Genomic DNA, 22,962 nt, shown 5'->3' on the forward strand with positions numbered 1-22,962 from the left:
TACATATCAAAGTGAGGTCTTCAGCTGGCTTTAACTGAAAAGATTCTAGCTGTTTTTAACTCTCTGAGGACCGCTGTCTCAAAACTCCCTTGCTATTGTGTGGATGATTTTGCCTCTCTGGGTATGAGAGGATTAAAGAAGTTATTTACCTGAGGCAGTAACAGGAGAGGGATGTGATCATTCATAAGCAGGTGCCCAAATCCAAGTGGCTGGACAGCACACTTCTCTGTACTCTCTCTCTCTTTCTTTCTCTCTCTCTCTCTCTCTCTCTCTCTCTCTCTGTATATATATATATATATATATATATATATATATATATATATATATATATATATATATATATATATATATATATATATATATATATATATATATATATATATATCAGCATTGATGCTATGAGATTGAGAAAAAAGGAAAAAATGTATGTATTTGCATGTGTGTGTGTGTGTGGGAGGAGAGAGGCTGTGAAGTTCAGAGAATCCTAGCCATGTGCATGTTACCTTGTCCAAGAATCGTGGTATATTGGTTAAATTGAACTGGGAAAACAAGTGGAATGAAAACATCTCTAGGGTGAGAATGTACGTGTGACCAGGCATTTATTTTGCGTAACGCGTAATTTTGCATATGACTTGTCATTAGTAAAGTACAGTGAATGGTTATTGTCATGTCATGATGGTTTGACTCTACAAGATTTCATGGTTTTATTGAAGCTAGATATAGATTAAGTAATGTGTGGATTTTGAGATGAACGTTATTAAATGGCAAGGGTCTGCTTCGTCATTTAATAAACCAAATAATACACCTCATTCTGTTTTGCATCGGGCACACTCAGTACCTTTCAAACAATTGAAACACCTTCAACTCTCGCCTCAGGCATTTTAGACTGATCCAGAGATATCATGCGTGGGTAGTGCTTACTAATGCTCTCACTAATGTGTGTTACATGTATATCAGCAATGTTAAGTCAACTTCAACAGAGAAATATTGATTTGGGCTGGCTTTTAACCTGTTGCATGAACACCAGTCCTGAGTCCTATATGCTTGGGCTGGTGTCTTTGGAGAATGTAATGTGTGTTGTAGCAAAATCAGCTCATCCTCAGCAGGTTAAAGGAGAAGAATGGGAGCCCACTCACCTCTACATTGTACGTCTGAACACTTTTTATGGTGTAATGCTGAATGCTTCATTTTCAAACTTTTGGTGATTTTCTTGGCATCTGGACAGCTAGGGCATACTGTTTTGTCATGAGTTCATTAAGAGCATATGAGGACTAAATTTCTTTGTACCTATAACAGTGCACCTTTTTTCCTTCTTCATCTCCTTCTCAGGTACCGCAAGCCCCACCCTCCAAAGGGGGCTAAGAAGGGTGCGGCACCATCTGATGTGGGAGATTCTAGGGAGGTGAGTGGCGCCAGGAAGTCCAGACGAAGACCGAGCCAGGGACCGGAGGAGAGCGTGGCCACGACTGAGGCTGACGAGCGCCCAGGGAGACCCGAAGTGTCGATGGCAGAGAAGACTGCAGCAGAAGAAGAGAAACAGACCGAGAAGCAGGAGGCTGAAGGGGATGATGAACGGGAGGAGGAGGAAGATGAGGAGGAGGAGGAGGAGAAAAAGGAAGCATGTGCTCATGAACATCAGGTTTGCAGATACTTAGATGTGACCTTTTGTGCCCATTAGTAATCAAGAAATAGATTGACTGAGCGGGTCTTAATTCATCAAAGTACATAACTTCATTGTGTTTTTCATGTTGATATACAATTGAGTAAGTATTTGTATTAAGCACAATTGAGAAGATGATACTGATATTCATATCATTTAGATGAAATATAATATTTCAGTATGGTGAATGCATGGTGGAAAAAATCTTCATACACAGCTAGGATGCTGACTATCTCAAAGCATCATGACGGTTTACTCTATACAGTAGTCTCCACACAAATGGGATACCATTTAACTGTATTAATATTATCATCAACCACTGCAAACTAGTTTGCACACAGACCCATTCCACTGTAGGCTGATATAGATTTTTGCTGTAAAACCATGTGGCACAGTATCGTCCTGTACTATTTAGAGATGGAAGGGGATAAATGACTAGAGAGTATACTATTCTCTCCACTTGTACCCATCATCTTTTGTCTCTATACATTTCTTTTTAAAGAAATATACTACAGGGTGCATAGTGTTTCTATCCCTTTGATCTCTGTACAGCTCTTTGAACCTGTTGAAGACTAGTCCCGAGTATACTCGGGCAGGTATCCATGGGAAATGCGTATCATGGCAAAATTAGCCCGTCCTCAACAGATTATGAACTGTACTGCATGGTGTCACCATAAATGTCTAACCATTATATCGTCGCTGGGGTGACAAGACCTCGTATCTCAAAAATGACAAATGTTCAGGAGAGCAAAAAAACATGGCGGCCAAAGCACTATAGTGAATGGGATAGCCTTTCCTTTGACATGTCATGGTGGCTTCATTTTTGGAGTAAGACAGTTGGGATTTGGCCAAGACATCACTTGACTTATTATTTGACCATTAAGCCAAAAAAAAAATTTTTTTTGACATTTTTGAGATACGAGGTCTTGTCACCCCATCGAGGATATGCTAACTAAATGCTCAACATAGGGAATATTTTGCTAATACAATGCTGTAGCCATTTTTTGAGCTGCCAAAATGGAAAACTTACATGACTTCTTCAAACAATGAGTGCACTATATTTCTGCCCTGGCAGGAGAAGCCATTCACGATGCTCTGGGACGACTTCAAGGAGAGGACGCAGCAGACACGGCACATCCCAAGACCCCTGGAGAAGGTGGGTAGATAATAATCATCACGAGGGCGGGCTTCAAGCTTACAGTACGGTCAACCACCAAAGACAAATCCATTTTCTGAAAGGAAATAAGTAACTTGTTTGCCTGTCATACTACATACTTTACCATGCCACCGCCAAATAAACTGTAGCAGCTGTGTAATTTATTTTCTTCCTTTTCTTTTTTGTCGCATTTGTCGTGAAACCTTACAATACTTCTGCACATATATTATGTTTGTATGAATATATAATTTATGTGCGAGCTAGGGTTTTTCAATGGGGGTGAAAATTTATTCATTTTCATGCCATAATGCCATTTTGCAATTGCAGATTTTTTCCATTTTTAATAATATGCATGATTATGAATGACTTCCAAATAAATGAATTCCAGTGTCGAGTTGGTACGAATCCAGCCTGAGTATGAACATGCCCATGATTTTTTGTATCATCATGGCTGTTACTCTAACACTGATTGATCGGTGCTAATTTACGTTGATGTAGGGCAATCCGTCAAACAATAAAAATAACTTTTTCTCCTTGTTAACACCGTGCCCACCTTGTTGACTGTCAATCAATCAACAGAGACGGGTCCTGTCCATCATCTCTCAGTTCTTCGGATACGTCCTATGGCAAGATGAGACGGTACCACCCGCCCCAATGGTCTCTATCCTGGTAAGATGCAATATCACTTCACTTGTAACTTGGGTATCATGTTTGTGTAAGGTCCTTCTTCCTCCCAAATGTACATGTATTCTTTGTCACCTGCCTAGCAAAAGGGCCTTAGCGTGGAATTTCACCACAACATCATATTTTTATGCCTCCGCCACGAAGTGGTGCCGGAGTCATTATGTTTTCGTGTCCTTCCGTCCTTCCGTCCGTAATGAATTTTGTGGACAGCGTAACTAAAAAACCTTTTAAGGTATCCTAATGAAACTTGGCACGTATGTGTATGAGGGGGTGAAGTTGTGCCTATCAACATTTTGATACACATGCTCAAGGTCAAAGGTCAAAAGGTCAAGGTCAAATACATAAAATTTAACTATTTCCACCATATCTATGCAATGCCTGAAGATATTTTCTTGAAACTTAGTGTATACTTGTATTACCCAATTTAGATTCTCTGGTGAAAGTTTGGGGTCATGAGGTCAAAGGTCAAAAGGTCAAGTAAAAAATATTAAAACTTCACTTTTTTCTATACGTACCTTGGAAATTGTTCAAGGTATCTTCATGGAACATAGTATATATACATGTACTGACTGGCAGTGATCATCTAGAGAATTTAGGGTTCATGGGCTCAAAGGTCAGGGGTCAAAGGTCAAGGGCAACACTTCAAAATTTTACTATTTCCCTCATGTTTATTCAATGCCATGTTTATGCAATGCCAGCAGGATTATTTTTTTTTAACACTTGGTGTATGCATGTTTAACCTAATAGAGATTCTCTGGAAAGTTTTTTTTTTTTTTTTTTTTTTGCCTCAAAGGTCAAAAGGTCAAAGATCAAGTGAAAGTGCTGAACTAACTTTTTCCTCCATATCTTGGAAGTGGCTCAAGTTATCTTGAAACTTACTGCATATTTATGCATGTTCTGCCTGACAGTGATTATCTTATGAATTTTATGGTCAAAGGCCAGATGAAAAGGGTAACAATTTACTATTCAATACAGAAATTGCACTTTTTCTCCATACCTTGAAAATTACTTGATGCATAAACGTATGAATGGGTCAGAGTCAAGTTAAAGTCCTTAAATCCCCAAATACATGGTCTCCTATTCACCCAATTAAACCTAGGTCAAGGAAGTTGAACATTCGACACATTTGTGACAAACTTGTCATTTTAATATTTTGCCAATTTTGTGAAAATGTAATCACACATTGTCCACATGTACTATCTAGACCTACATTGTATTAGGAGAATCATGCATTATGGCAGAGGCATACCAGTTGCCATAGCGACATTTCTAGTTGTTCATGACATAATTTGACAGAGTTTTTAAAGCTCTTTCATATGATGTAATCATCCATTTTTTTGTGATTTTTGAGCCCACAAGCCTTTGGGCCCTTCTGCCTGGCAAATGGTACTTTGTAAGGAAGTGAAGTAATGCACTCTGATCTATCTTTGAGGTACACATAATTTTTCGTAAGTCATGCTTTGGTACTATGATGATATTCCATCACTTTCAGTGTTTAAATGTGTCCATTTTGTCACATCCGCGAAAGTGAAAATGAAAGTGGTACAAAGTGATGTGTGGTCAATCACTTTCACCTACTTTCACTTTATGAGTACAATATATCTTATGTGCTATTTTGAGATCGTGGATGACATCCTCTGTATCAATTCACCACTTAATGCAGGTCTCTTTTTCTCTTCTTCCTCCCCTCACCCCCTCGCCCCTTCCTCTAAACTTTATAGACATTTGTATCTCTACATTTCTCTATCTCTCTATTTCTGTCTGTCTATCTATCTATCTATCTATCTATATATATATATATATATATATATATATATATATCTGTCTGTCTGCCTATCAATTTATCTCTATATGTCTGTCTCTCTCATTCTATGCACTTATTAGTCTATCTGTTCATCAGTTAATCAGTCTGTCTACTGTATAACAAGAAATATTCACAGCATAAAGCTTTCATGAATTTGAGCCGACTGCATTTTTTGGTGGCACTAAACTTTCGTGAATGCCACTGGCATTCAAAAGCATTGTGTAGACAAACACTTTTGCTTGCATGTTACTTTTGCAAATCTTTGCTCCTCGCAAAGTTAGTGAAAGTTCCATGCACATGAACATTTCTGGTTTTACAGTATCTATTTACATATTCATCCGTCTATCTCTATGTTTGTCTATCCATCTATCTATTAATCTATCTACCTATCTCTCTATCTATCTATCTACCTATCTATCTATCTATCTATCTATCTATCTATCTATCTATCCATTTATCCATCTATCTACATATCAATCTATCTGTCTATTTATCTATCTATCTTCTTTTCTGTCTTTCTATCTCCATCTCTTTCTTTATCTTTGTCTTTTCATGTATCTACATTTTGCATTTTTAAAGGAAATGTGATCCTAAAAGCAAAGAAGTTATGAAAGGCAAGAGAATCAAGACTTGGTTTGGGGACACCATGCCAATTCCCTTATTATGAAGAAGAATGTCACCAAAGGTTCAAATTTCATGTCTTTACAATGTCCAGGATCTGAGACAGTCAATACATATGATAATTTGTTGGCACTTTCTTTGCAGGACGCCCTCTATGCCCACTTTGAGGAGCGCTACCTGATCAGGCAGGTGTCTTATCTGTGCATGCATGACTTCGTTCAGGGCGTCATTGAGTATGCACCTGGTCACAAGGTAATGACAGCTGTGGGCACAGGCACTGCCATCTATTTGCAAGATGTTGCACAGCTTTCAAATTCCAAATAAATGTGTGATCTGTGTTATCAGTACATGGACTATAAAGGTTACTTGGCTCACATAAATAAAAAAAACACTGTTGGTTCCTTTTTGTAGTACCTTGTAATAGCCAGTGGTAGTGATAAATTAATGTGCAGATAATACCTGTATCCTTTTGTCAATCATATTTCTTTTGTAACAATGATATGAGGTTGATTTCATTATCAAGAGTCATGTCTGTATCATCAGCACTTTGTTGTTTGTTTGTTTGTTTGTTTGTTTGTGTGTTTTGCACTTTTATACTTTTTTGTAATGCTTTGGTACCCACATGTTACATTTGACTCACTTCAGATAACCCTCAGAATTCTGATTTACAGCAGTAAACATGCTTCTGTTAATCATGTGAAGACTGCAAGCCAGATCGTGATATTGTTATCTGTTTACTCTCAAAATTATACAGCTCATCCAGATCTTTGCGCATTGCCTTGTGGGTAATCTGGATGCCACAGTCTTCCGATACCTCCTCATCATCACCGACCTCATCGACCGGGTGGAATGGAGGATGGTGGAGGACTTCAAGTATTTCGTCATCGCTGTTTACCCTTTCCTCAATGTAAGTTATCCTTGGAATAAATTCATCATGATGATATTTTTTCCTTTTTTTTACCCTAACTGTATGTTGATACTGTCATTCCCCTGTGATTATCCATTATTGACTTTGTTGACTAAATAGATTTGTTCTAATTGTCTTCTAAATTGATGATATCTCACACTCAATTGTAAGATAGATATGCTCTGCAGTGATGCCAGTCAGCAGAAGTGATAGTGTACTTAGTCTAAAACACTCAATTTCACTTTCTTTTTTGAAGGGAGGCAGGTCTTCATAGCTCAATGTCAGTACACAAAGCATCTCTCTTCTTTTCCCCATTATTTCTTATGTGCTTGTGAGAAGTGACTTGTACTCATATTATGTCAAAAGCCAATTTATTTAACTATAGACTTGCATATGACAGTTGCTGTACAACATCATATTAAATTTTCTGTGGTATTTGCATGAGTGGATGCGATTAGTGTCTCATATTTACTCCTTGATATGCTCATGTTGGGCTTGGTCAAAAAGCTGTAACTTGGGTAAGTGCCCAGAAGGCTCTGCAGTATTATCATGGGGAAAATGATGAATGCAAAATGAATGTACTGTATGAGAAGCAACTGAAAGAGGAATGTTAAAGGAAATTGGTAACTGATGCAAAAACTTGGGACCATTCAGTATTTTCAGATTTTCATTGTTGTGTATTATAAGAAAAAAAAAAGGTGATCTGTAGCATGACTACCAAAGTCATATTAAGAGGAAGAGCATGAGGTTGTTGCTTGGAGCATGTTTCTACTGAACAATAACTATCCTGGTGATTACAAGGTGATGTACAGTGATGTGTGGTGACGCTTCAAATTTTCCTCGGCACATTATTCAGTGGATCATACGGCGCTGTGCACATTATCTTCTCTATGACCTTTTAATACCTGATTTGCCTATATCACCCATATATTTTATTGCTCAGTAGAAACAATTTGTGTAGTAGTAATATGCCAGATGATGCAGGTTACAAAAATTTGCCATGATGCGAGGCAATGCGAGGCATCCAGTAGAAACATGTTTTTTTTTGTTAACCTTGACATTGGGCAGGAGGATGAGGTGGACCAGCTACATCTTGGTTACACATCGTTCAGCGAGAACAAGGTTTCCAAGGCGCTTGTCTTCGAATACTTCATGTACATCATCCTCAAGTACAGGGAGCCTAGGTTCCAGGATGTGAGTTACCTTCTGTGTTATGATCCTGAATATCCCAACTCCAACTTTGTAAAGTCCATTTTCCCAAATCGCTACCAAAATGTAATCATCTGTTCCTTGTGTCATTCTCGACCTTTCCTGTAAGTTTCATTCAAATCTGATCACGACTTTTTGAGTTATTTTGCACACAGACAAACAAACAAACAAGCCAACAAACAAACCAACGCCGCAGAAAACATAACCTCCTCCATTGGTGGAGGTAATAATCTGCCCTTTGTGTGTTAGGGTAACTCTGTATACAAGTAATCTCCTTCCCCACCCTTTACCCATGAAATGAAACATAGATTCCTGCAATTGCATACCTTGTTCCATTTTCTTCACCATCATGCGATCACTGATTCCAGGTGGAGATGAAACTGTCGCAGCGCCCAACCCGCGAGTTCGGTTTCATGAGCGAGAGGGAGTACAACGAGGCGGTGGACGCCCTGGCCCCATTGGCCAATGAGGGCCTCCGACACCGGATGTTCACAGAGGCCCTGGAGCACTTCAGTGGGGATGGCCGCGTGGCCATCAGCAGACTGGCCCGTATCCTTTTGTAGAAAATGATAGTTTGCTGACCAGTCAATCTGATGCTGATAGGGTAATAATGACTACAGGTGTTTCTGATGGAATACAATTGGAGTGGTATATCAATATCAATATGGACTATTATTGAAGTTATGGTGTCCCATATTTTCTTATCATTTTCTTCGTTTTTTAGCAGCTTTGATCACAAATATATCAAGGTGACATTAACATGTTTTGTGATAAAACTCGTCATATGAAATTGATATATTGACCTGTGACGAAAAAAAGGAATGATGTATTTATGCCAGTTTGTACATTGGTATCATCTTCTCCTCGTGTTTCTTCTTTTTTGATAAGAAAGGGGTCTGTAGGTGTCAGAGTGTCATGGCAACATGGACAATTTCTTTCTCTGTCCATTATCCTTGACCACCTGACTGACCAGATGTCATCAGCTACCTGCTGCTCCACCAGGTGACCCCGCATCTAATGGTCAACATCACAGAGACCATGCAGGAGAGCCGTGTGAGGGCAGAGTCACAGTCCCGGGGCACCACCCTTACTCACTCCAGAGGTATGATTTTTTTTTAAAAATACCTGTGTTTTCTCGAATGAAACCAAGCCCTGTGTATTCTGTAAATGAAGCACTGCCTGTGTTAGTGTGTATACTCGAAAGGATCCACAGCCTGGTGTTTGCTCAAAGGGAAACGCTGCCTGTGAATTTCTAAAGAGAAAAACTGGCTGTGTATTCTTAAAGGGAAAAACTGCCTGCATATTCTGAAAGGAAAATACTGCCTTTGTATTGTTTTAGGGAATCACTGGTAGTCTTAAATGGACACACTTCCTGTGTAGTCTTTTCATGAGAGAAACATTGCCTATGTGTTCATATAGGGAAACATCGCATTTACATTGTTTAGGTAAAACACTGCCAGTGTAGTTTTAAAAGGAAACATTGCCCATATGTGACTGTGCATCACAAAACATACAAAAAGTCGCACCCCTTGATTTTACATGAGGACTCAAGAAAGGTGAAATGGGTCAACCAAGTCAATTTTGAGTTATCAATATTTTCTGAAAGAGCTATTCTTCTTCTACATTATTCTCAAGTTTAGGATCATGAATTGAATGGGAAAGTGGGTTTTCAGCAGTTTGTCTACATCCCCTTTTTTGATACAGTAATGTGATCAGGTTTTTCTTAGAAGCCCCTTTTCATTTCTTAAAAAGCCTTTGCACACTCTTCACTTTCAAGTCTATTAACTCTTGAAAGAATAATGCTACTGCTTTGAAAGCTGGCATTCATCATGGACAGAATGTGTTAATAGAGCATGCTCAATTTCAGCTTAATTTTGATAATCCCTTCATTGTTGTTGCTACAGTGGTTTACATCATGTTTTTTGTCCCATTCATGGCACAGGTAGCACAGCTTAGTAAAGATAAAGCACTTGAATAGACGCTGTACTTCAGAGCCTCTTATCTCAGTTCAAACTTTTCCAGAGTGTGTGCTTTCTTTCAGTATTTAGATAGGTTAGGGTAGTCCATTTGCATTTAGTTATACATCATTTCAAAGTTTAGAGTCTGCTCTTTCAGAATATGCCCTTAACTAAAAATTCATGTCTGGCGACTTTTTGTTGGTTTTGTAGTGCAGGGTCACATATAGTCTTTAAGTGAAACACTGCCTGTGTATTCTTAAAGGGAAGCAGTCCTGTGTATCCTTTAAGAAAAACACCGCTTGACTTTTAAAGCATGTTTTACAATCTGAATGATAGGTTAAGGAGTGGAATATATAGCCAATACAAATATTCACTTTTACTTAATATATACAATTAAAAAAAAATCAAAATAATGCATTCAATTACAGCATTTCTCTTATACTTCTTTTAAAGGGAGTCAAGAGGTTTGTCTGTTTGAGGGAATTCGGTCATAAATTCCATATGTCAGCTCCATGATGTTTGAGGGCTTTATGTGCTAATAATATCCTAGGATTCTTTAAGTGGACGCTCTTTCATGTATAAGTGTTGGGTATAAATGCAAGATGCGATTGTATGAAAAGAAATTGAAGAAAAATGAGGAAGAATTCTATAATATGATAGTTGAATGTAAAAACAGCTTTTTATTGAGTATTCATATCATGTATCTTGAAAGTTTTCAAACAGTTAGATGGAGGATCCCTGTGTGACACTTTTGTGCAAATCCTACCTGCGTTCTTTTGTATTACAAGTATATGATCTACTTTGGCCTTATAGCAGTCCTCCCATATAATGTTGCAATGATTAATACAATATTATAGTAGAATCAATGCAGTGTATATCACAAGAAGAGAATGCTCTGGCATAAATCTTTCAATTTATACAATGTTCCAGATCCTGCAGCTATTGAAGAAGACACATTCTTTATGTGTTAGCCTCATGACAAAGGCCTGTCTGTTGTAATACCAGAAAACTTTACAGATTCTTTTTTTATCAGAACAGAGACTGTTAATGATAATATTTTGCATTGAATTCAAATTTCTACGAGTAGTTATGAAATGCATAACTTAAGTTCTTATTTATGTGGGAAGATGATTTATTACATTTGAACCTGTTAATAAAACATTTGTTAGTTTTAGATTCATAGCATTGATCAATTCCTTTTAAGTTCTTGTGAGATAGAAAAATGCTGCTGTCATCGGTGAATAAAATGAATGACAAAATGGGAGAGAGTTAACAATGTCATTAAGGTATATTAAAAACAGTAATGGTCCCAAAACGGAACCCTGTGGAATTCTGCAATTGATAAGGGACAGTGGAGATTTTACATCATCAATAGAAACATGTTGTTGCTGACTTGAGAGGTAACTTCTATCACCAAGTTAAGGCATGAAGTTTATTTCTACTGGAAAAATCAGGATTTTTGTTTTGTACTTAGTCACTTGTTTGTAAGACTGGTTGCAATATGTCTGTTAACTGTGCAGTTGATTGCTCATCACACTCGGGTAAAAAAAAAGAAAAAAAGTTTATATAACGCCATTGCATCCTTCTTTTTTTTAAACCCATGGATTCCTAGACAATTTTATGCTGAAATCACCCTTTGTCCATCATTTAATGGGCAATTCTGGAAATCACTACATATTATTATAATGGTAATTGGAGACAAATCATATGCAATGCAAGGTGAATTCATTACTATGTAAAATCAGAAGTAGATGCATAGAACTTGCCTATCTGTGAGAGAAACATTATTTTTAGTCTGCTAACACGTGTTGGCAATTGTTATGGTATGTTGTAGATTACTAGTATGTTGTAGATTTAGCAATCAATGGGCTTTTTGAATTACTGCATATGAAACAAAAAAACACATCTGAATAACAAACGGCTCTAGTGAAGGAGAATTTACAATGTATGTAGTCTTTTATATAAAGCACTAAAAATGATGCGATAGGTTTACCTAACTTCATTAATGACAGAGTTATGTTTCATTCAATCAGAGGACTTGCATTCGCTTTAAAGAGTCACAATGTATCGTGTAATTCTATATAAAACGAGGTCATGGAAATATACATGTTACGTATTCTCAGTGTAATTATGATCACATTTAGGACTGGTTTTGAGCAACATCAATTTGAGCACAATACATATACCAGGTGTTTCAAAAAACATTTCCCACATTTGATCATTAATATTTCAAAAACTATTCATCCGATAAAACTGTCATTAATATGAGTAATAGCTGAATAATGTACAATTTTGTTGGAGGTGATTTGAATGTGAAAGCATAAATCAATTTCATTAAATCTAAGATTGATTTTGAAGTAAGGTTTCAGATTTTGGTCAAATTTTAACCCTCTGTACAAAGATTGAACTTTGCACAGGAACCAATGATGTGTATGTGAGTGTGTGCTGACAATGGCCCTAACAATGGACATGCCTGAACCACCTGTTAACTAGGCGTCAGTCTCGTGCTCCCAGGGACATGAATGCTTAATCAATAATTCATGTGGATTGCCCTGGGCACTGCTAGTCTGAATTCATGCACGGTAAAGGGTAAAATGCATGCACATGGAAAAAGTAAGCACATGTTTCCATGTGCTTGCAAACACCACATTTCATTCCAGCTGGCAATCATTTTCAAATTTTGCTTCACATATCACTAAATTTGGGATATAAATAAGGATAAATGTTCTAAAGTTCTTCATTTTAATACAACTGTCTACTAATAGTCTGACAAATTTGTCGCTTTTTCGATAAAAAGAGATCATTTTTGGTAAAGAGTTCAGCAGCATTTTTCATTGGGGCGATTTGTTTCACAGTAGGTTTATTTAAGGCTCCATATACACAAGTGTATACTCTAATTGATTTTCTTTGCTTCCTGTCACCATGTTTACGACAGAACAGAAGGTATTCATTGTATTTTCGTTTTTCAGAAGTAGGGAGAGCACTGTCGCGACTCAACGACAGTATCGGCAGGCGTTTGACTTTACACAGATACTGCCAGAGGCTGAATAAAGACTAGTTGTGATAGTGGAATTTCCCATGAATAAATAATGAAGCATTCAAACCCTGGCCATTGTTCAGGACCATTGTCAGGGTGTTAACCACACACTCCCATACACACCCATTGACCCCTGTGCAAAGTGAAAGTTTTGTACAGAGGGTTGAAAATAGAGCAAAATCTGGAACCTAACTGTGAAATTAATCATGGATTTCATGAAACTGATTTATGCTTTCATATCTAAACCACCTCCAACAAAATTGTACACTATTCAGCTATCACTCATATCAATGACAGTGTTATCTGATATATAGTTTTTGAATTATTAAGAATCAAAAGTGGGAAATGTTTTTTGAAACACCTAGTACTTTAAACCGTTGTGTATGGGTAAGTGCACTATGTAGTTCTATTTTGATTTCTGAATCGAGTAATAGAGGCTTCAGAAATCTGTGTTATAGTCCAAACAGCAGCTCTTGCATAGTTCCAGTGGAGAAGGGAGAATGAAAGTTGACTGTGAGGATTAGAAGCTCTCTACTGATTTATGACTACAACGGAACTGAAATAATGGAAATTTGACGTTTATTTAAAATGGCAACGTCTGAGAACTGTTTAAATTTCTACAGCGAAAAGCACAACTGCATAATTATCTTACCATCGTTTTGTATTAAACGAATGCCATGATTCATTAATTCACCTCGACATTAAATACGCGAATTTCAACCCCATGGCATTCCCATCGCTGATTATCCCTTCCATGTCAGCATGAACGAACTCTATCCAACAAAATCATGTGGCTTTAGAAATTGCCAAAAATACACAGGTCCACTTTTTTTCTCTTTTTTTTTTAGCCACTCGTATTTTTTTAATGGTGTGTTTGGGTTTTTTTTTAAATGCCTCTCGATCATATCTTGGCTGCTTTTTTTCTTCCCTCATAATGAAATAATTGACATCCATGGCTTTAGCACGTGCTTGTCAATCATGTTGTAACCTACTATCAAGCAATTTGAATAAATGTCAAATAGAGTGACAACATTTTGTGACAAGATCTATAAGTATGTCAGTCCTCCCAATAAAGAAGTGATTGGAGTGTGGACTCGTAAAGCTGTCGGTTCGATTAGTCAAAAACGAAAGTTATCAACGGCCTGCAATTGAAGGGAGGTATATATAGCGTGTTTCCTTGTTCAGTTGTCATTTATTTCATACTTCTTGAGTGAAGAAAGATCAGAATAACGAATGCCGTACAGCTGAATACTGTGATGTTGGAAATAATGGTGATGTAAAGTTTATAAACACGGCAATATCTGATAACAGAGCAGTTTTCTGCAGCGAAAAGTACAACTGTAAATCGTGTCGTCTGTGTATTTTATGATATAATACAAATGTCATGATCCATTAACCCTAACTTACCTGGGCTATTTTGTGAGCTTAAAGTCCTGGGGGGCATGATGGCCCCCCTTATGATCTCAGCCGCGATTCGTGCGTTCATTACAAAAATTGGCACACACGTCACTCATGACGCAATCTATAGGGCTGTGTTGTTCAATTTCAATAAATCGCTTCATTTTATTTTATATGAATTAATTATGTTAATTTATGCATCAAATTAGAATTTGGCTGGAAATCATTAAATAAAGCCCCCAAACTTCAAATTTTTTTGCTTGAGGACTCTTTGGTGAATTCTGATTTAATTTAGGTCAAAAAAAAATTGGTATCAATTTTAATTTCTTATGTATTTTATTGTTTTAATAATCTCTTATGTATTTCTCTGGTTTTTTTTTTTTTTTTTTTTGCTTTTTGTATTTTATTGTTTTTTGAATGGGAATCATTGGCATCACTATTTCAATCATAAGAAACATAAAATTAATTGTTTTTAATCACTAAAAGTAAAAATAATGATACAATTACGAATTTCAGATAGAAACCTGATTTGCATTGGTTTTGTACACAAAATCACGTTTTTGAGTAATTTTCAGTCTGACATGCACTTACATAATGTTGTGTAACTTCAAAACCGCGTACCCGGACATCGCAAATTTGGTCTTAAAAGTTGCGCAAGGCTTCAAGGTAAATTGTCATGAATCGCCATGTGGATGCATTCTTGCGTTGCGGAGATGTCGCGCAAAGTGTCGAGAGGGGGCCATTATGCCCCCCAGGTAAGTTAGGGTTAATTCATCTTGACATTGAATGCACGAATTTCATCCCCATGGCATTTTCATCACTCGACTCCCCCATCCGCTTCCTTCTCTCCCCTCCCCCTTCTCTCTCTCCCCCTCCCTCTTCTCTCTTTTTCCTTTCTCTCTTTTTCCTTTCTCTTTATGCTCTCTTTACCTCATAACAGGACAACCTGAGCGGCCCATCATGACAGCGCCCTCTGTAGAGACAGATAAAAACGAGGAGAAGATTGTGACGTTGACGCAGCTGAAGAATATGGCCAAGAATGTTGACAGGTTGGCATAGACGAGATTCAATTCAGTGCAGTTCAATTCAGTTCAATTCAATTCAATTCAATTCAATTCAATTCAATTCAATTCAATTCAATTCAATTCAATTCAATTCAATTCAATTCAATTCAATTCAATTCAATTCATTTCAATTCAATTCAATTCAATATAATCAAATCTTAATTCCAATAGAATCCTATTGATCCAAAATTTGCTACAGATAATGCAGATGATCTCAGAAGATTACACTCAGTATTTTCCTCCTCAGCTCGAGAAAAATGATCAAACAAAGTTTATTCTTGAGATGGAGATCGACTAAATGTTATAATCAGAATTAGTTCTACTGTACTGTGTTCAAACATCCTGCGTATAGATTTGTTTTTCCTGTCACAGAAAAAGAAAAATCATTGAAAGAAGTTTGACCCGTATACATTTCATCTATTTGATCTTATATTACAGTAGTTATATCTTTGTAAGCGTTTCTGTCATGACCTGTTCTTTTCAGAATAAAGATTGTTTTTGATATGTGTGTTATACATCAAACGACCTGATGCGTTTATGTTCATTCTCATTATTTACAACCAAGCTTAAATGCTATTTTCAAAATATGGTTTGAAAATGTGATTCTCGTTGGAATTTCATTTCATTCTTCAAGGAAGTAGAAATGACCACCATGATTACGATCTTAACGTGATGGTGTCAATAGGTAGACAAATTTTAGGATTGTGCTAAAAGTTGTTAGAAATTAAAATGTGTGTTCAAAATTGTGTTCTTGTGAATTAGAACATAACTGATGCAAACCCCTTTCATAAATCGCATCGATTTTATTTTTAAAAGTCTTCTTGTTCTGTCATGGATTCACACAAAGCATACACCTGCTTGTTAATGCCGTTCTAACGTTTAACATTTTGGTACTTGCATGTGTGATAGATTTGTAACAGCTGACCTAGTCCACTCTGATTAACTCTTTACTGTCAATACCCTCTCTGGTTCTAAACGAATGAGTCGAAACCATCATAACCTCAATTGTCGAAAGTACACTAGTTCGCAGAAACTGTCAGCGCTTTTGTCATTTATGCTCAGGGGTACATGAAAGAAACTTGTAGAGTATAGCAAGCTTTACTATGTGAAAGCACTAAATCATTAGCTATTCATTACCATTAACATTTATTCAGTGACAGTTGGTCAACAATACCATGTCACAATATTCTTGCATTTCCTTGTCCATGCAACCTCATTCGGTTCAAGCACAACATTCGATTTTATGATAGCGCGTTGCGTTCTGGGAGATGGGTGGGTAATACGCAAGCGTGTTGTTTTATACGTGAAATTCTTAAGGCTTAATAATAATCCAATATTTATTTAATTTGGTCAACTTTTATTCAGCGAAATATATGCACTCGCTGCGTCTGCCATCTTGGAAACAGCTGACGTTGATATAATGTAACAGAAGTCCAGTAGTAGTGTATGCTAGTAACCTCTGTACTGCAGACCAACACGTGAGGAAAATATGCCCCTCGCGGTATGAACGTTGCTGGCGCATGTTGTGAATCAGTTGTTTGGACATGGTGCTTCCGTAACTCATCCTGTCATGATCCGAGTATAAGCTGAAACCGAGTCCAGTAGCATTATTCTTTTAAAAGTTATTAGAGTTTGAAAGTGAAGAGTGTGCTAAGCTTTTTCAAGAAATGATAAGGACCTCCAAGACACAACTGATCTGACTACTTTACACAAAAAGGGTTGTAGAAAAACCGCTTAAAACTCACTTTCCCATTCGTTTTCCGATCCAAAACTTAGGAATAATGTAGAAGAATGGGTCTTTCAGAAAATATTAAGATATCAAGATTAAGTTGGATTACTCGTTTCACCCTTTTTTGAGTCCTCATATAAAACCAAGGGGTGCGACTTTTTGTTTGTTTTGTGATGCACGGTCACATATTGATATTTAATTTTTGATTATATAGGGCTAAATAGATTGATGAGTGGAGAGATAGCTCGATAGCTAGATAATATTTGAAATTGAACTAAGGGATTATTTGATAAATAACTACCAGTGTAGTGCACGATTTTGAAGGTATTATATCAGATCTATAAGCAAGACAAAACCTTATGCAAGCCCAAGTACATCATGTGGCTGAGGTGAAAAAATACCCCCAAAACTGTTCAGCATTTAGATCGCATAATAGTTCTGAAAATATATATCAATCATATGACAATAGCATATACCATATGTTGCAGCTGAATCGTATTCCTGGCATTGATTCCCAAAGCGCAAATCTTTAGTTATATTGCACGACCATGCACTATAACGAAAAGCATTGAATATCACGTGGTGCTAAGTAAAACAAAACACAAATAATTAATGAATAAATTACCTACATTTTCTCTTCACAAATATTTTCTTATTTTGCTTGAGAGCTGGTAGTTTCAGAGTAATTCAATATGTACTCCCTTTTTCCTAGAAGTGACCCACTTCAATTAGCTTTTAAATTGTGTTGTTTCACATTCCCAAAGGGACGCTGTTATCATTATGAATATGCAATGTGTGTTTCAAACGAATTTGGTATTAAATGAATGAAAGAAGCCCAATATGACACGATACAATACAATACAATGCAATTCAACATCATGAACAATTTTCACACAAATACAATACACACAATACGGATGTATTACAATGCAGCGCAGGTGTAGTACAATTATATTCTTTTTCGATTTGCAGACGATGTCATAATCGCAACATGAGGCGGATCGAGGGCAACCTGCGGATGGACATCGATGACATGGCGGGCGATGGCGACGCCTTCGACGAACTGCTGGAATTCGACAGTGCCGCCCACACCGTGACTGGCGCAGATAGCATGGAGTGAGCCAATCTCTATGTGATGGCCTTGAAACAAGTTCGTGAATGTCACTGACAGGGGTGGATCCAGGAATTCCGTAAAGGGGGGCGGGGTGCAAAAAAATTCTGGTGTGCCACTTCTGACTAGCAAAAAAAAAAAAAATCAAAATCAAACAAAACAAAACAAAAACGATTCAGCATGCAATCTTTCCGATCTTGTGCCACTCCAGAATTCATTGGCTGACAAAGCAAAAAAAAAAAAAAAAAAAAACACGCCTAGAGCGCCCCCCTCCCCCCATTTGTCACTGACTGAGGTTTACCAACAAATTAAAGCCAAAGGAGCTCAAAAAGCATCTTCCACCATTGCGAATTTGCTTGCACTACATCAAGAGGATCTACCACGAAACTAGTCCCAGCTGATGCTATTTGCCAGGAAAATAACTTGTTTTGGAGAATTTTTAGATCAAAAGTGTAAAATAATTTAGACCGACTGCATAAAACTTTTCTTCCTGAAACACCGTTCCCATTCAGTATCGAATAGGTAGAACGTTACGTGATGATCAATACATGTACAGGTGTATGTGTTTGTATATGTGTGTATAAATGAATAACTATATACATACAATGTAGTGTATATATATGTATATATTTACATGAATTATGAATAGTTCTGGAGCATGCATCCCAAATATGATGAAGTTACAATATATGAATTCACGTAATTATTTTGGCAATAGTGCGTATGTAATTTTCTTCTGGTAATCAAAGGTGTGGTAAATGGTGTATTATGAGCACGGTTTGCAGAGTGCGTTTGATGTTTCTGTCAGTTCTTCTTTCTTTTTTTTTTTTAATTCAAATATGCAAGAGTAAATCGCAACACTGCTTGTAAGTTATGACGACTCTTTGCTTATTTTTACCACCCACATTTATGACAAATAAGTGCTCACTTTGATAACAGATACAGATACTGACCAGGATTTAACATCAATGGATCATCGTGATACTTAGATGATGGCCAAAAAGAGAAATATTTGCAAAGACCTTTAGAACAAAAAGCATAATGATGCATTTATTTGTTCGCTTTCAAAGATGTACATTTCTTGCTTTCTAACCAGAACATGGTTACAATATATCAACTACTCCTCTAATATTGCCTGTCGTAATCTGACACCCCTCTTCAGTACAGTACATCCATGCTTTGTTTTCAGTTTTGCTGAGATTTTAAATTTGTCGGTACCACGGGCAACTATTTTGCACAAATTGCCATTATTATCTTAATGAAGGAGTTCTGAAAGGGGCAATGATTATACTGTTGCCGTAGCTAATGTCTTTCTTTACGCCTTTGTATCAACGTACATAGTGATCAGCAGTGGAAAACTCGACCCAAAGAATCGTGTGGCCTTTTCAAAATTGCCAGAAATAAATTGCTGTACTTTTTCTATGTGAATCATTCGTAATCTATGGTGTGTTTTCGTATGCCTCTCGCTTCTGTCATCATTGCGCCCTTACACTCATAATGAAGTTATTATGACATAGCTTGCTTTTGGCATGTGTGTATTATGCGCTGATTTACCGACAAGCACTCTGAATTTATGGTAAGTAGAGTAAAAGCATTTTATGACAACATACGGGTCATGATATCATGATTTGGCTTGCGAATATCACGAATATCAGTCATCCGCAAACAAATAACTAGAATCCGGACTCCTGGGGGGCGTTTCATCAACGAGTTCGTCGGAGGTTTTCACCGACAAATTTGCTATCAGCCAATCAGATGCAAGGATTTCAGTAGCTTTTAACAGTTGTCAGTGTAAATCACTGACAAAAAGTTTTATGAAACACCCCCCAGAAGCTTTCGGTCCGATCAGTGTACCTTGGTAAACGGAAGTTATCAACGGCTTGCAATAGAGGGTAGATAGCGCCCATCCAGAAAATTGATGATTTTTTTTTTTTATTCAATTTCACTTTCATTTGCCAAATATTTCATTCTTCTCAAGTGAATATGCATCAAAACAACAAATACGATACATCTTGATACTCTAACTAAAGCTTAGATACAGTAGATAAAATAATTATGAAGCGGTAATGTTGGGATATCAAAGGAGTGTAAAGAAATGTGATTGGGGCTACATTAAAGTTGTAGACTGCAGGTCTTATTTGAATACAAGTCCCATTAAACCGTCTCGTAACTAGGATTTTATGGGGGGGGGATCAAAATGGGAAGTAGTGGATGTTTCTGAGGGCGGGGATGTTTGGGGCGCAAGTGTTACTTCTTAGCTTTCCTCCGTTCAGCATTTTACATACTTGCATACCTACCTTTCCGTATCATGCATGTCATGCGCATATTTCACATATTTACTTTTATTGTACAGTCCAATGTTGATATATTCACTTTTCTGTAAATCGTCATATTTGTATATTTCTGTCAGGGAAGGAAAATGAATGAATGAATGAATGAATGAATGAATGAATGAATGAATGAATGAATGAATGAATGAATGAATGAATGAATGAATGAATGAATGAATGAATGAATGAATGAATGAATGAATGAATGAATGAATGAATGGATGATTGATTGAATGAATGAATGAATGAATGAATGAATGAATGAATGAATGATAGATAAGGGATTGAGGCGATCGTGCGAGATAGAGTCTGGGAGGATTTTTTTTTTTTTTTTTTTTTTTTTGCTTCCCTTTCTTGACCGTAACAAGCTAGTCTCGAATAGGTTTTTGGTGTGTGAAATATTACAAACCCAAAGCCGCGAGGCCTAACTAAATGATACCCTGGCTGAGTAGCAGTGATATAATGCTGTGTGATATTCCAACAGAACCAGTTGATTGGAAACGCCCACCGGAGCGTATTTTGACACTGGACCGTCACAATATTTGCCACTCAAAGTTCAGGACGTTGGCCTATAACCCGAGAATGAAAGGACAAGACGACAGTATGAACGAAAGGGGGAGGGATGGCGTGAGGAAACAATTAACAAAAAGAAATGCAAGATAAAAGAGCGAGGGCGTGGGGGGGGGGGGTGAGTTGGGAAACAATGAATACACAGAGAGAGGGGAGGAGAGAGATTGGAAACGAAGTAAATAATGATAGAGAAAATTTCTCCGAATCGATTTAAACAAGAAAGAGAGAGAAATAGATTCTGCTGAAATTGATGATAGGAAAAAGATTGACCAAGCGCCAGAGAAATTGATAAAGAATAATCAATATAGTGTAGAGAGAACGGTAGCGTGACTGTAGCTGAGGATCTTGGGATTGTTTCACTATCTGTTTTTCTTTCCGCTCTCTCTTTCCTTTCCTAAATACTGGTCGACATGGCAATGCAGCGCCGGATATTGATTATGGGTTATCTGCTTGGCATAACGAGTAAAAAAACAACAACTAGAAGACACAATATTTTGAGGATCTGCGCTCCGTTCCATGAGAGTTGTCCTTCTCTGGCAATTTCAGTAAAATCCTTGCTTTTAATTGGCCAAGAAACTCTGGTCACTGACTGTTACTATGGTGATTGTCAGAGACTGATAACTTGTCAGGGCTGACAACTTTCATGAAACAGTGCCCATGTCACATTCTGTTAAAATTCATGACAATATTATCATTGCGCTTAACTTTTCAACTGGTATCTGTCATTTCATTTTTATTTCACTTCCAACATTGCAAAATATTTATGTACATATCACATAATAACACAATATCAATACAATAATGGTAACGAAGAAAACTGCTGTGAAATTAACAATGCTATATGCATCACTTTCAGGTGATATTGAATTCGAATTAAAGTTGCAGGAAATTGAAATATCTATGACATGTACCACCAAAACTTGTCGATGCTGCGGTATTTTCACTTTTTAAACATGTACAATGTACATTCTTCTCGGCCCCAAAAATTGCACAACGAAATGTGAATACATTGAATAGATATCCTTAGATTGAAGCTTCCAGGTTGTACCCGCATTTTCGTAAGAGTATTTCAAATTTTATCCCTTTTATTTTAAACTTTATGACAAATGTAAAATGAAATAGAACCATTTTGTATACTGTGAAATGTCCCATTTTTATCAATGAAATTAGAAAAATAGAATTTGTTTGATTTATTCTCTCTACTTATATCTGTTTAAGTTTCAATTTGAACACACAATAGTTTCTTTACTGCAATATAGCTTCAGTGTATAATCGCTGAAGATTAGCAAATCAAATCATGAGAGTTGGTTGATTCATTGACAATACTGATTCCAAGAAAAAAAAAAGATTCTTCACCAACCCCCCCCCCCCCCCCCCCTTCCTCGTGGCCCTTCACAAATTTGTCATTGTGTGGCCGCAGCAGCATAATTGTTTGTCTTTTGCGCGGGAAATGAACTCGATCAATAATGCACTCACGTTCGGTATATGCATTATACCAGTTTGCTTAGCGTATGTGCCAACATTGACATACATTAGCTTTTCGATGGAAAGGTGTACGTTACTATTACCCAGGATACTGATTTCGCATAACAAAATAAAACTAAATAAGAAAAAAAATGAAATGATATTACAGATGTACCGCAATTTCTCCGTGGGTATTCTTCGAACTCCTCTCTCTTTTTCAGTATTATATGGATGGAGATCTATACCTATTTCCTGCTCTT

At 37.0% G+C, this 22,962-nt stretch overlaps 1 protein-coding gene across 1 annotated transcript in view; it reads left to right on the top strand.

Moving 5' to 3' along the window:
• The window catches only part of LOC139742223 (uncharacterized), a 36,215-nt gene extending 17,868 nt beyond the window's left edge, over positions 1-18,347 (top strand). The window contains exons 11-20 of the mRNA XM_071652800.1: positions 1,330-1,639; positions 2,736-2,816; positions 3,396-3,485; positions 6,070-6,177; positions 6,680-6,832; positions 7,901-8,026; positions 8,410-8,590; positions 9,015-9,143; positions 15,375-15,483; positions 18,200-18,347. Coding sequence (XP_071508901.1) covers positions 1,330-1,639; positions 2,736-2,816; positions 3,396-3,485; positions 6,070-6,177; positions 6,680-6,832; positions 7,901-8,026; positions 8,410-8,590; positions 9,015-9,143; positions 15,375-15,483; positions 18,200-18,347 — 1,435 coding nt within the window. The remainder of the gene's footprint in view (positions 1-1,329; positions 1,640-2,735; positions 2,817-3,395; positions 3,486-6,069; positions 6,178-6,679; positions 6,833-7,900; positions 8,027-8,409; positions 8,591-9,014; positions 9,144-15,374; positions 15,484-18,199) is intronic.
• The last annotated feature ends 4,615 nt before the right edge of the window (positions 18,348-22,962 follow it).

Source organism: Diadema antillarum, unplaced genomic scaffold, assembly GCF_040938485.1.
Source record: "Diadema antillarum isolate AM-2024a unplaced genomic scaffold, OU_Dant_1.0 seq00000988_RagTag, whole genome shotgun sequence".
NCBI classification, from domain to species: Eukaryota; Metazoa; Echinodermata; class Echinoidea; order Diadematoida; family Diadematidae; genus Diadema; species Diadema antillarum.